The following is a 14,735-nucleotide window of genomic DNA, read 5'->3' on the forward strand; positions in this document are numbered from 1 at the left end:
AGTTATGGGTTTCTTTGTTCAACGACTGACCGTCTATCTTTTTTGATTTTTTTTATGATTAATACTTGTACTATTGTTAGATGATAAAATATGAATAGTACTTTATGCATGACTTATTTTTTTTTAATTATTTTATAAATTTTGTAAATAAGATGAACGGTTAAACGTTAGATACGGAAACCCACGACTGCACTTAAAATGGGACTGCACTTAAAATGGGACGGAGGGAGTAATTGGCAGTGATCAGCTTGCTATGATTGTGATTGAACTCAACCTGAGATCATTGAACATAGGTACATAACATGATAGATGCAAGCCTTCCAAGAACTGAGAATTTTCAAGTTTAACTTTACAAATTACAAATGTTCTTACATAATATAATCAACCTATAGTACAGAACAATCTTTCTAACTTTCATAAGAAAGATTGTTAGACCCAACCCCTCATATTTTGTATTCACAAAGCATGGCGGCATGGTAGCTTAAAGATGATAAATTAATTACCAACAATAATTAATTCATCTCAAAATCTCAACCTAAGTAGGAACTTAGGATCACGTCGTTGCATGCTAAACTACCTTAACCCAATCGGAGCTCCTGTCTTGAGTCGGCGCCGCGGAGACAGCGGCGGCGGCGGCGGGCGCGTCCTGCCGGCGGTGGTATTCCCTCCTGACCGACCACAGCGCCTCCGTGCACCGCCGCATCGACGGCCGCTCCTTCCTCGCCGGCGCGACGCACTGCTCGGCGAGCTCCATCACCTTCTCCACCGTCGCCACCGACGCCGGGCTCCTCCTGATCCTGGGGTCCATGGCCACCACCACCTCCCCTCCCCTGAACCTCTGCAACGCCTGCAATCTCATCGCATCGCTGTGAGTTTTCCATCTCTTGCGGTGTGTTCGTGCCTGCGCGTGCGATTGGATTGGATTGGTTTGGTTTGGTTTCTTACCCATTTCGTGGTGGGGCGGGGATCGAGGTCGCGGCGGCGCTCGATGGGCGGGCGGCCGGTGACGAGCTCGACGAGGAGGACGCCGAAGGAGTAGACGTCGCTCTTGTCGGTGAGCTCGTACGTGCTCAGGTACTCCGGGTCCACGTACCCGGCGGCGCTCTTCCCCTGCGTGTCCTCCGACTCCGAGCTCTCGCCGCCGGCCATCCGCGCCAGCCCGACGCCGGCCAGCTTCGCCGTCAGCGTGTCCGTCAGGAGCACGTTCGATGACCGGACGTTCCGGTGGATGATCCGCTGCTCTGCAAACGGCGAGTTTCAGTTTAGAATTCAGACTTCCACTTCTCATATCATCTTCATATCTCTGAAATTTCAGAGAATATATGTCACTTACCTTTGAATTCGTGCAGGTATGTGATAGCATGAGCTACGTCGATCGCGATGTTGAGCCGTTGCGCAAGTTCTAAACCATTTCCACAGGATTCTGCAGTGTGTTGCATTTGCACAAATCCTGATCAATTCCTCCTACTAGGTACTAGAATTATTTCGAATAGATAGTAACAGTGGTACTATTACAGACTAGAATCTTCTTGGCATTGTAGTTTACTGCAACTGAATGAATCGATCAGGGGCAAAACGTACCATCTAAGTGTTCCCTTAAGGAACCATTGCTGACATACTCAACGACGGTCAGGCTCTCATCTTCGCGCTCAAAGAATCCTAGGAACCTCACTAGATTCTTATGATCAATTTTCTGAAGAATTTCAAGCTCTCTCCGAAGCTCAGCTGATGCATACTGACTGTTTAACTGTTGCAACAGAAGACATGGTTACTACTTATTACCAAGTACCAATCTCCAACCTACATACCTCATGAAAAATTGCTGAATATGCGTATTCCCTTTGTTTCCATACCTTTCTGGCACATTTGATGGCAATTTCAGACCCATCCCTGAGCTTCCCTCTGTAGATGCTGCTATAACTTCCCTGCTTTATTATGTTCTTGTCACTGAAGTTTGAGGTTGCCTTAAATATCTCTGCAACAGTGAGCTCTGTGCTTTCTTGGGGATACCCTGTCCCTGCTGCACTTAAATTTGTCATTTCTCCATTCTGATTTTCAGACGGTGGGGGATATTCATGTTTATCTAGTGCTAAAATAAAAGTAAATTGCAGTTTTGCACACTAATTGTTTGCTGCTTGATATTTCCCCTTTTAACAGGTGACCTAAGTACAGTTAATCTGCAATTAAATTTACTCTACTTAACCAGCAAAACAACCAAGAACTGAAGAATTGGAAGGCACCAGAAGGCAGAATTGCTGGGCAAATTCCTCGATAGAGGAATGGTTCTTACCTGGATCAATCGAGACTTGGTAACCTGTACTTCTGCTCCCTTGAGAAATCGTCGTCCGAGAAATCTCAAGTTCATCCTCATTTCTGGACTTCCTGGGCACAAAGCAACTGAAAACTCCGGCGAGACTCTGCGCCGCCGCCCTGAACGAGCCGCTGCTGCGAACCGAGCTCCTGCTGATCTCTGAAGATGGAACGCTGTAAGAGGAAGCCTGACGACGGTAGACCTCAGGAGGGCATGATTGGTATCTCTGGTAAGTAGGCTTGCAAGAACTGATCCCTGAAACTTCTTTGCCCTGGCTGGTGGTGCTGAACTGCCTCTTGGCTGCAGGCAATTCCATGGCAAGAAGATCGAGAGGAAAAATTTCTTGGTCTGATTATTGCTTCATCGTTTTTCCTTTGGATGCATAAATATGGGGACGATGACTTGGTGCCGTTCAATGGCACAAGCCTTTGCTGAGCGTGATGTTGCTGTCCTGGAGCTAGGTCAACGGTGTGCTCCGACGACCTGCAGGTCGCTACTATGTCGCTTCCCAATTCTTTAATTGTTGATCTGGTTGGACGGTATATATAGTGATAACTGTTTTCCATTATCTAAAAAGTGATATAATTGTTTTCTGTATAGTTGTGTAATCGTATGAATTATGACGATAAAGTATATTGGTTCCAGAATTGTAACTTTTTAATTGAACTATTGAAGTTAGGTTGCTGTTCCTGGAAGGGTTCACATCTGGTCCGTGGCATCACAAGTTCATACAGGAAGACGGGAAGAAGTGGAGGACTTTCTGTGATGTCATGGTGTGATTGGTAAAGATTTAGGTGCCAGAATTGGTCAGATTATTAGCGGTCTACTCCCTCCGTCCCAAAAAAAAAAACAAACCCTGACTTTCCGTGTCCAACTTTGACTGTCCGTCTTATATGAATTTTTTTTATAATCCGTATTTTCATTGTTGTTAGATGATAAAACATGATTAATATTTTATGCGTGACTTGTCTTTTTAATTTTTTTCATAATTTTTTCAAATAAGACGGACGGTCAAACGTTGGACATGGAAACCAGGGTTTGTCTTTTTTTTTGGACGGAGGGAGCATGCAGATGAAATTGAATATTGTTATCTAGGATCAATCAGTTTAAGATAGGAATGTATGACTTGGATTTCGTGATGCAAGGAAAAATAAACAGTACTACCTCCGTTTTTTAATAGATGACGCCATTGACTTTTTCTCACATGTTTGACCATTCGTCTTATTTAAAATTTTTATGCAAATGTATAAGATATAAATCACACTTAAAGTACTATGAGTGATAAAACAAATCATAACAAAATAAATTATAATTATGTAAATTTTTTGAATAAGACAAATGGTCAAACATATGAGAAAAAGTCAACGACGTCATCTATTAAAAAACGGAGGGAGTACAATATTATACCTACGTGTCGTTGACGACAACTCAGCAGAACTCCAAATGATACCTTGTACTACTGTTATAGGAGTACCATAATAAAAGATCAAAATTTGGTAGCTGAAACAAGAACAAGGCCTTGTTTAGATTCTAACTTTTTTCTTCAAACTTATAGCTTTTTCGTCACATCGAACTTTCCTACACATACAAACTTTCAACTTTTCCGTTACATCGTTCTAATTTCTTCAAACTTCTAATTTTGACGTAAACTTTCAATTTTGGCGTGGAACTAAACACTAGCCAAGTTCGTTCTGCTAGCTACCGACAACTTTTTACATAGTAACAAGAGGTCTTGTGATAAAAGAAGTTTTTGTTCATTCGTCTGCTGAAATTTCAATTTAAAAATTAATTTTCCTTATTTTCTACTACAGTTTTCACATTCAAACGGTTAGGAATAGAGACGTAAAAGTATTTATCAAAAGACATTTCTGATTGCTTCGATTATTTTTGTACCGCTCATCCATTGTTTTCCTATATCCAGTCGATCAAACAAGGACGCTTTGCATGAGCCTGAAGAGGTATTAGTACATACTTGACGTTTCCTTGTCTTTGAAATTTCTTCAGAAACCTGCATCCGTCTGCTTCCATGGCTGATCTGCTGCTTATATAGGCACACCCGCGCATGCATGTCATGCGTGAGGACGCGCTCCTCTTGAGGCCGCCATAGCTTTCTTTAATTTGGGTTTGGTTCATTGATTGGATTGAATTATCCATAACCAGGAATTACTCGAAGAACAACGTTTCTTTACTCTTTGCATACAACATCACCAGAGATACAAGTTATTGACATATGCCAAATTGCCAACGGTTTATGATGAGATAACCCTCAATCCAGCAATGATAAATACCGCAAAGTACCATCACCAGGACAAAATTTCATAAATCAGTTTGGAACAACATGCAGGTAGCAATCCCTGCAAGAATGATACCGAGCCAAATTGAAAATTCCCCAGAAGGACACTTATGCTTCAGCAATATTTGAATTTAAGATATAAGTGCTATGTCAAAATGATTCCAAAATGATGACCAATACATCTGGCCAGTTCTGTACCAATTTCCCACATCTTTCATTCTCTTTCGTATTATGCACTTCTCTCTCAAAAGCGAAGCAAAACTCATGAATACATCACGCAACTACACAAGGTCTCTGTCATTTACTTCAGTAGACTAATTCATCTCGGCTTGTATTTTTTCCTCGGGTGGTGGTGAAACCTACATCCAGGATCACTGGAGAACCGTGACTGCATCTAGTCAGATATGTAATCTGCAATAGCCGACTACTACTGAGTACTGAAAAGAAAAGAACCACGTCGAATTAGACATCAAACTCTTCTCTGAATTTTCTACTTCCTCTGCTACAAAAAATGACCCACCATCCAAATTCTTTTGATACTTCTACTTCCTGGACCTGTCAAAGAAAACAGTGGTAAAGTATAATTATCACACTAGCAATAATAAAAAGATCAACAAGGATTAAAATTGCAGCGGAAAAAGAACAATTCTGAACTTTCACAATGAACTACTGTTTCTATTTAAAAGAACTTTCTGACAAGAAGTACATATGTTTTTTTTAGGTTAAAGAAGTACATATGTTAACAATTAACGTGCACACGCATCCAGCATTGTGCAAAAATGTGACAGTCATTTTCCAAGAAGTTCAAAAGTACTGGTACAGCAATAGCTACAGTGACCATCCACCAATGGACCCTTTGATATATTTTTTTAAGGAAACTATGAACTCTTGGATTAATTAAAAGCAATAGCCAGTGCCCAACATTATTGGTTTCCTAAAATTCCATTGCTGTTACAAGGGAGCCAAGAATCCCTCTGTTGACAGGTCACAGAAACCACAAGCGCATGATCGGGCTTCTATCTATTCAGGGCATTTACAGTTGCAAACTGCAATGTTGCTATGTAAACCCAATGAACTCAGTCTGCATACAACTAGATCCAACTTAAGAGCATAGCAAGATAGGTGCATTTGCAAAATAATAGCACGGGTGGCAAGCATATATTGCAGAAAGTAGAACAATACTCAGAACCATCATGTATTTTCTTTTTCTAACCTTTTCAAAGATCCCGAGCTCTTCTTCTTCTAGGGCTTCTGCTGTTTATAGTAAGTGAATTAGATGCAAGCTCGAGTAACTTTTTTCTTACAGATATGTCAAAGGAGAAAATAAAGTACTAGACTAAGATAAAAAAAAAGCATGTGGAAGCCATATCCCAAAACAAGCAGTAAAAACAACAGATATTCTTATCGATACTCGTCAATCCACTCTAGTTCAACCAAATAAACTAAAATACATAGGATGCATTAGAAAAACATTGCATTTTAGTTAATCTTGTTGAATTAGACTAGATCGACGGCTATCCATAAAGTGACTCGCGTCCATCCCTACTCCATAGAGTTCATCTCTACACAACCATAAGAAAGCTAGACAGAAAATAAATAATGAAAATAAGCACAATAGGAACAATGCCTTGTCCACGTGAGCATAAGCTCCACTATTACATAACTAATGAAGACCGACCACAGCAAGACCGTCAAAACAAAACCACATTCAACATCCTAAATTATGGCGGACTCCGTTCTGCGCAGTCATCATATGAAAATGGCAGCAAAACTGTAAAACTAAACAACGCAGCATTCTAGAATACTAATTACAATCAGCTCGTTACTTTATACACGTGACACTATCATAAGTGTTGACCCTGAAAATTGTGAAAAAGTACAGATATAACAATGCAGTAAAAACAGAAGATGCAAGCAACAATTTAACATACTGATCAGTGGAATTCCAGTTGATAACCTTTCATAAACAACAATATGTCCTAAGAAAATCATGACACAACGAAAGGTGATATTGGAAGCTAAAAACTGCATATCTCACTCAATCGTCACAAACATCGTACCCAAGAAGTCACAGACTAAAGTACGAAAAGCTGTCGAAACTAACAAAAGAGACACCGATTTCTACAGCTACAAAAATCTTAGCCCATGAAACAAAGACAGGTCGTCCTAGCATACAAGACATGAGCAGCAAACTAATGAATAGGAAGGAATCCCACATGAAGAAACATATAAGCAACTGCAATTCCCTAACAGGGCAAACCCATGCAAAGGTGGCGAGTACGAGACACCAATATGTTGCCTCAATTCTACGTTAGATTCATCCAAGATTAACATAGGCAAAAGGTCCGATCAAGACCACCAAGAAACTGCGTAATCAACAACAGCATCCCAAGAACTCAAATGTGCCGAACCAGAACTGGACGCGTGCCGAAAAGCTCACCTCCAGGTACGGCGAGGCGGGGTCATGGGCCGGCGCCTGCAGGACCGCTTCCCGCATCGTCTTCGCGCTCCGGGGTGTACCACAGCGCCCCTGCACCCGCGCTCCGCACCCAACTCAGCGTGGTAGCCGCGGCCACCCTCGGCTCGTTGTACGGCGAGGCGGGGTCATCGGCGGCGAGGACGGTGCGCTCTCGGCGCGCACCCAGGATCACTTCCCGCATCGGCTGCACGTGGGCGCGCGCGCGCCCCCGGGTGTTCCACAGCCCCCCTGCGCCCGCGCTCCGCGCCCAACTCAGCGCCATGGCCGCGGCCACCCTCGGCTCGTTGTGCGGCGAGGTGAGGTCATCCGGCGCGACGACGGAGCGCTCTCGGCGCACGTACAGGACCGCCTCCCGCATCGCCTCCTGCTCCGCAGCGTCCCCGCGCCCCGAGGTGGTGGTCCGCCGCTGCCCCTCGGCCGCCTTCCTCACCGACACCGACACGGCCGTAGTCCTGACCGGCGCGGTTGTGGGCGACAGCGACGACGGCCTTGCTTCCGCGGGGTCAGCCGAAGACGCATCAGCGGTGCGCTTGCTCTTCTCGGCCGACGAGGGTTGCCCCGATCCCTCGGGGATAGCCGGAGACTTACCAGCGCTGCGCTTGCTCTGCCTCGCGGTTGTCGACGACGGCGAGGTCTGCCCTGCTTCCACGGGGGTCTCCGGAGCCTCACCAGCGAGGCGCTTGCTCCGTCTCGCGGTTTTCGAGGTCGGCCCTGCTGTCGCAGCCGCCGGGGGATCCGGAGGCGCACCAGCGAGGCGATTGCTCCGCCTCGCAGTTGTCGGCGATGGCGAGGTCGGCCCTGCTGTCGCAGCCGCGGGGGGATCCGAAGGCGCACCAGCGAGGCGATTGCTCCGCATCGCGGTTGTCGGCGACGACGAGGTCGGCGGTGCTGCCGCAGCCGCGGGGGGATCCGGAGGCGCACCAGCGAGGCGATTGCTCCGCCTCGCGGCTGTCGGCGACGACGAGGTCGGCGCTGCCGCCGCAGCCCCGGGGGTAGCAGGAGGCGCACCAGCGAGGCGACTGCTCCGCCTCGCGTTCGTCGACGATGGCCCTGCTTCCGCGGGGTGATCCGGAGGCGCACCAGCGAGGCGCTTACTCCGCCTCGCGGTTGTCGGCGTCGACGACGAGGTAGCCGGAGGCGCCTCAGCGCCGCGCTTGCCCTTCCTGTTCCCCGGCGGGCCGCCCGGTGGCTTCTGGCCGGAGCCGCCGGGCGGGAGATCGGAACCCTTCATCTCGGGGGCGCTCCGCCGGCGAGGTGTTTGCGGGAATGCGCGGGCGCGGCAAGGCGAGGAGAGGAGAGGGTTTTGGCGCTCGGGGTTGGGTGTTTCCTTGCTCCGCCGAAATGTTGGTTTGTTTGGTGGGATGCTTTGCTTCGTCGGGGTGTGGGGCTCGTTTTGTGGGGGCCACGTTTAGGGAGGGGGAACGGCGTGACGTGGCTTTCTTTCTTGCTTTCACATTTTCTTGTGTAGGTCGTGGATGCCGCTGACATGTGGGCCCAACTGTCCTCTTATGTCAGGGTGGCGGTTTACGGGAGAGGATCACGTTACTCTTGCGTGTATGTATACGTAGTAGGAGTAATAGGCTGTGTTTAGATCCAAAGATTGTATCAAACTTCAGTTCTTTTCCATCACATTAACCTGTCATACACACAACTTTTCAGTCACATCATTTTTAACTAGCTGGGTGGCCCGCGCAATTGCGTGGTTAGCACCGATATAAAATTATCTATTTTTTAATATAGTTCTACTTAGAATTTTGTTAAATAGATATCTTGTTGTCTTTAAGACTTTGAAAAACCAAATCTTATCATCGCAGTGTTTCTAATTTTATATTTTTTAAAAGTTATGTCAGTTGCTACTCCTAAATATTTTGTCACCCCTTGTTTATTTGCTTCCTCGATCTACCACTACTTCTATTTGTTCTCACTAAAACCTCTAAAAATTAGACCTTATAGTTTTTAGAGTTTATTGTCTCGTTTGGGTTTTGTTTTTATAATTTTCAGAAGTCTCGTCAAATGTTGCCACCATACTACTCTACGGTCAATCCACTGCCTCTTCTCTTTATTTTCATTGGGATTTTAAAAATCAAACGTAATTATCATTTAGGTTATTTTTTTACTTTCTAGAAGTTCCACCAAACTGTCAACGACTTTATCACTGTACTCATGTACAGCTCACCCGCTGCCCCCTCTTTATTGTCTTTGAGATTTTAAAATTCGAACATGATTATCATTGGGTTTTTTTTTTACTTTTTAGAAGTCCCGCCATCCGTTGTGACCATGCTGCTTAATGACACGTCCATCGTCCCTCCTTTTAATCATCATTGGGATTCTGTTTGGGGGTTTTGTTTATAGTTTTTAGATATTCCATCAACCGCCACCACTCTAATCCTTTACATTCATGTTGCTTCTCCTATATTTGTTGTCATTTGTCACCTTTTTATAATTTTTAGAAGTCATGTCAAACCCTATCACCATACTTCTTTTCGGCCTGTCCACTACCTCTTATTTTTATTGTCATTAGGATTTTAAAAATCGAACATAATTATTATTTTGGTTCATATTTTACTTTCTATAAGTCTCGCCAACCGCCGTGACCGGGCTGCTTAACGGCCCATCCGTCGTCCCTCCTTTTAATCGTCATTGGGATTCTATTTGAGGTTTTGTTAATAGTTTTTAGATGTCCTATCAACCGTCACCATTCTACTTCTTTATAAACCTGTTGCTTCTCCCCCTCTTTATTATTATTTGCCATCATTTGCGTTCTAGATGGAGTTTTTTTTAGAAGTCCATATTTTTCATTCCGATATTTTTATTTATAAATTATATTTCTACTTGAACTCTTATAATTATTTTTATATTTACAGAATTTATTTTTTTGTTATTTCAAATTTTAGTTAATCTCGTCATATGTTCTAGATAGTCTCTTATTTCAACAGTTTTTACTTTTTTATGACGAATTTAAGTTATTTATAATTTGTATTCCTAGTTGGACTATTATTTTTTATTTTTCTATTTTTGGAATTTATTTTAATTTTTATTTAGAATTTTAGTTAATATCGTATTATGTCTTATATGAATTATTTTTTAATGTTTTTAAAATTTTCAGTTTTATAGTTGTTTCATCCTACTCGAACTATCTTTTTTATTTATCCAATTTCAGATTTTATTTTATTTTTATTTCGAATTTTAGTTAATCTCGTATTGGATTCTTATATGGAATCTTCTATTAATATTTCTTATTTTTAATTCCGAATTCCAGTTATTTCTAGATTGTATTCCCACATCGACTCTTCTTTTTCCAATTTAAGATTTTATTTTATTTTTATTCCGAATTTCAATTAATCTCGTATTGGATTCTTATACGAACTCTTCTTTCAATATTGCTTATTTGTAATTCCGAATTTCATCTATTTTTAAATTGTATTTCTATTTGAACTCTTCTTTTCTTTTTCTCCGATTAATGTGAGAATTTCTAGCCCCCACAGCGAACGTGGTGCCTTCTTTTCGAGCTGTTTTAATAATATAATAGATTTCAACCAAAATCTAAACTTTACGCTGAACTAAACACAATCATAGTTGCTTGAAATTAGTTGAAACATTTTAAGGTGGGGTTCTTGATTTGGGGGGCTTTTAACTATTTGCCACTTTTAGATTTGGCAAATAACTATTTGCCACCCCTATCTCAATGACATGTGGGTCCACATGTGTCTATGACATGTGGGTCCAGCGGCAAAAAGTTAATTGCCACATCTAAATGTGGCAAATGGTTAAATATCTCTTAATTTGGGACGTGAGATTCTAAAATAATTAGAGGATACCGCGCTGCTGCGGAATATTTGTATTAAAATAAAATTTAAAAATTCAAGTACACTTTGTGTGATAAAAAAAGTAAGAAAAGAAGGGAAATAGAGGCACCAGAGACTGCAGTCTAAAATTCTGGATGATATTGTAGCAACTTTTGCAAGGAATATAATAATAGCAATGCTTCACTTTGAGTACATTGAGAGTTTGAGATCTCATATAAAACACCACCATAGTGCTTGACAGAAAATAGGATCATATTTAAGCACGGTGAACAAAATAGGATAAGGTTAATGGCAAAGAGCAAGCTTGTTATCTGTTGCAGAGGTAAGAGTTGAGGGCCCCTTTGAATCGCAGGATTGAAAAAACGTATGAATAGGAAAAACGTAGGATTTTGATAGGAATGTAAGTGTAAAACAGAGGATTGCAAAACGCAGGAAAAACACAGAAATGACCGTTTGATTGAACCACAGGAAAAACACAGGAATTGGATGAGAGATATAGACTCAAAGGAAAGTTAGCAAGAGGTTGAAGCTCTTGCTAAATTTCCTCCAAAATCTCTATAGGATTGTCCATTCCATAGGAATTTCAAATGATTAAATAGGATTCAATCCTTTATTTCAAAGGGCTTTATAGGAAATTTTCCTATAGGATTAAAATCCTCTAAAGGCCCATTTGAATCGTAGGAATGAAAAAAACAGAAGAATAGGAAAAACACAGGATTCTGACAGGAATACAATTGTAAAATAGAGGATTACAACAAACAGGAAAAACACAGGAATAGCCGTTTGATTGGACCACAGGAAAAACGCAGAAATCGGATGAGAGAGATAGACTCAAAGGAAATGTTCCAACAGGTTAGACCTCTTGCTAACTTTCCTCCAAAATGTGCATAGGATTACACATTCCATAGGAATTTTAAAGGATTGGATAGTATTCAATCCTTTGTTTCAAAGGTCTTCATAGGATTTTTTTTTCCATAGGATTGAAATCCTCCAAAAATCCTACATTTTTCCTACAAATCAAAGGGGTCCTAAAATTCCTATGTTTTTCCTCCAAATCAAAGGGGCCCTGAATGGTTTTTTATGTATTTTTTCTCAACTACTGTAGCTTGCTATTCCGAAACTCAGTGTATTATTGATCAAAAGCTAACTTCCAAATCTATGGGGCAAGGAGAAGAACAAAAAGAGCTAACTTCCAAATCCAGAGCCTGAAGAATCACACAAAAAGAACTCTGAATGAGAGCACCGTGTTGCATATATGATAAAAAAAAAAAGTAAATTTCAGAAAACTGCAACTTTAGTGACAAAACTATCAGTTTGCTGCAACATTAGCGACATGTTTCAGTTTGCTACAACAATAGCGTGGAAAATTATCACAAAACTGCAACTTTTACGTTATATACTGCTACAGTACATATATGTGACAACTGTAGCAGCATATAACGTAAAAGTTGAAGTTTTGTGATAATTTCCCGTGCTATTGTTGCAGCAAACTGAAACATGTCGCTAAAGTTGCAGCAAACTGATACATTTGTCACTAAAGTTGCAGTTTTCTGAAATTTACTCTAAAAAAAATCTCCATCTAGGTCATTGCTTCATTGAATCATACAGTTGCCTGTGTATTCTCATAGAGTTGACCAAGGATCACCATACTTTTTGATATATTGGGAATTATCTGCAATTATTTTTTATCTTACTCCCTCCGTTTCATAATGTAAGTCATTCTAGTATTTCCTACATTAAAATTGATGTTAATGAATCTAGACATATATATCTATCTGATTTATTAACATCACTATTAATGTGGGAAATGTTAGAATGACTTATATTGTGAAACGGAGGAAGTATCATTTAGTATCTCAAGTCCGCAAGATAAATCATGTTTACAAAATGAGCTGTATATAAAATCATTGATTCACTAAATGTTGCTTAGTGATAAGAATTATTTGTAGTCATTTAGTGCAAATACTGTTGTACAGGGAAAATAAAAAGGGACTGATTTGGGATACTGAATTCGGTTGAAAATTGATATATAATTGAATCGAAGAAATTAGTGTGACTACTCAATTAGCATCAATCAAGATGTATTATAAAAAGATTTAGCTGAATGGGGAAAGAACTTACGCTGGAACATCTGAGATCAGCAAGCAGTGGAAGTGGAACAACCCCTTTGTTGGCCGAGCAGATCAATCCAGGGATCTGTGTATGGAGGAGAAGCTTCTTGCTGGTCGAGCAGATCGATCCAGGGACGTTCTTGTATGGAGGAGAAGCAGCACCTGCTTGTTGGCTGAGAAGATCGATCCAGCTGCTGTGTATATCATCATACATAAATAAGATGGGAAAGAAAGGCCGGAGTAATGCAAGCGACCGTTTGAAAACATGAAGAATTGAAGATGAATAGACGGGACTAATTTCTTCGGGCAGTTTAATTCAGTTTCTTGCCCTGTGCGGCCACTGATGCTTCCGTTTCTTCATGCACACGCCTAGGAGGCGAAGAGGTTGGGAGGCGGGTGCTTGGGGGCGTGGGAAGGCAGCTGCGGCACAGGGGTGCGACATCGCGGGGAGAAGGGGAAGTGGCGACTACAGCGCCGGGGCCACGGGAGGCGATGCGGCCGTGAGGCGGGGTCCACCTGTGGCGTTGGTCGCTCCGAGGGCGCTACGGAAATGCAATGAGGATCCTCGAGATGTAATCGAACGGCTGAGAACTAAATAATGACGTGGCTTAACCATAGCTTAGGAAATTGCACTTAGTGGGGATGACTTGTACAGATATATAGGATTCCATTTCTACAATCTATGTTACATCCTTAAATAACTTCATTTATATCGTACTCCCTTTATCCTAATTTAATCATTATATTTACAAACGACGCTAAGACCAAGACAAGAAAACATTGTTCCTTTTAAAATTAAACATCAGTGATCAAAGTGTTATTCTATACATGAATATGAGGCATGCAATGATGCCATTTATCACTGCACAGATAAGCGAACAAACATACAGCAATATCATTTACTCCTACATACAAAACGAATAGACATGAAACAATAGTATTTTATTTCTACACATACAAACTTATAGACACAAGTTATATAATGATCAATTTGGTAATACCCAAAAAAATCTTAGAGGATGATCAAATTGGGATGAAAAGAGTATCTCCTTATCCATCCTCGAGCTATATTTGCAAGTGTAACTTAAGGGTATGTTTGGGGTGGGCTTAAGATTTTGAGAAGCAGCTGATTGATAGCCAGCTTCTGAGAATCTAGAAAAACTGGAATTTCCAGCTTCTGACTTTTAGTTTATTTTCTGGATTCTACAACTATAGGTTCTCAGAATCTAGATCAAAAGTTATACTATTTGGGGGAGCTTCTGATTCTAGGTGAAGCTGTAGCAGTTAGAAGCTCCCCCAAACAAGCCCTAAGTTGGGTTAGTAAGGCTCTTTTTGTTTAGGCTTAGGCTTATTGGCTTAGACTTTTAAGTCAGCTTATTGGCTTATATGATTTATAAGCCAGTGAATTTAATGTCCTAAGTTTAGTGGTGGAGTCATACATCTATCTCATATAAGCCAAAAAAGCTTCTCCAACCTAGCTTTTGGCTTAATAGTGTAAGAGTGGCTTATGGCTTCAAAAAAAGCCAAACGAAAAGACTGTTTGTTTGTTTAGGCTTAGACTTTTTGGCTTATAAGTTGGCTTATAAGTCTAAACAAAGAGGACCTAAGTAGCACGGAAAATATAGTGGAATTTATGTATAGCAACTTTTAGTTATGAATCTAAATAATATTTTGGAACGGGGAGTATTAATTATTATAAACTTAAAGAACGAATTATTTATTAAAAAAACTTATG

The 14,735-nt window shown here is 41.4% G+C and overlaps 2 protein-coding genes and 1 long non-coding RNA gene across 5 annotated transcripts; 1 reads left to right on the forward strand and 2 right to left on the reverse strand.

Moving 5' to 3' along the window:
- Positions 1-318: 318 nt before the first annotated feature.
- Positions 319-2,627, reverse strand: LOC127766237 (calmodulin-binding receptor-like cytoplasmic kinase 2). Of its 2 annotated transcripts, none has more exons than XM_052291325.1 (6): positions 2,291-2,627; positions 1,854-2,017; positions 1,582-1,747; positions 1,334-1,423; positions 946-1,241; positions 319-847 (listed from the first exon to the last, which is right to left on the reverse strand). In XM_052291325.1, exons 1-6 carry the CDS (start codon positions 2,625-2,627, stop codon positions 569-571), a joined length of 1,332 nt encoding a protein of 443 aa, XP_052147285.1. In that variant the 3' UTR covers positions 319-568. The 2 variants fall into 2 exon arrangements, with proteins under 2 accessions (XP_052147285.1, XP_052147284.1); XM_052291324.1 differs by having other exon boundaries at positions 1,854-2,020.
- LOC127766239 (uncharacterized) lies at positions 1,128-3,481 on the forward strand. Of its 2 annotated transcripts, none has more exons than XR_008016231.1 (5): positions 1,128-1,260; positions 1,350-1,471; positions 2,158-2,540; positions 2,618-2,800; positions 2,987-3,481. It is a non-coding gene; the product is annotated as an uncharacterized LOC127766239 (long non-coding RNA). The 2 variants fall into 2 exon arrangements; XR_008016232.1 differs by having other exon boundaries at positions 2,991-3,481.
- Positions 3,482-7,000: 3,519 nt separating this feature from the next.
- LOC127768717 (uncharacterized) lies at positions 7,001-8,314 on the reverse strand. The gene has a single exon (XM_052294345.1). The coding sequence runs from the start codon at positions 8,312-8,314 to the stop codon at positions 7,067-7,069; it is 1,248 nt and encodes a 415-aa protein (XP_052150305.1). The 3' UTR covers positions 7,001-7,066.
- Between the last annotated feature and the right edge of the window lie 6,421 nt (positions 8,315-14,735).

The sequence above is a fragment of the Oryza glaberrima genome, chromosome 3 (assembly GCF_000147395.1).
Source record: "Oryza glaberrima chromosome 3, OglaRS2, whole genome shotgun sequence".
In the NCBI taxonomy this organism is placed as follows: Eukaryota; Viridiplantae; Streptophyta; class Magnoliopsida; order Poales; family Poaceae; genus Oryza; species Oryza glaberrima.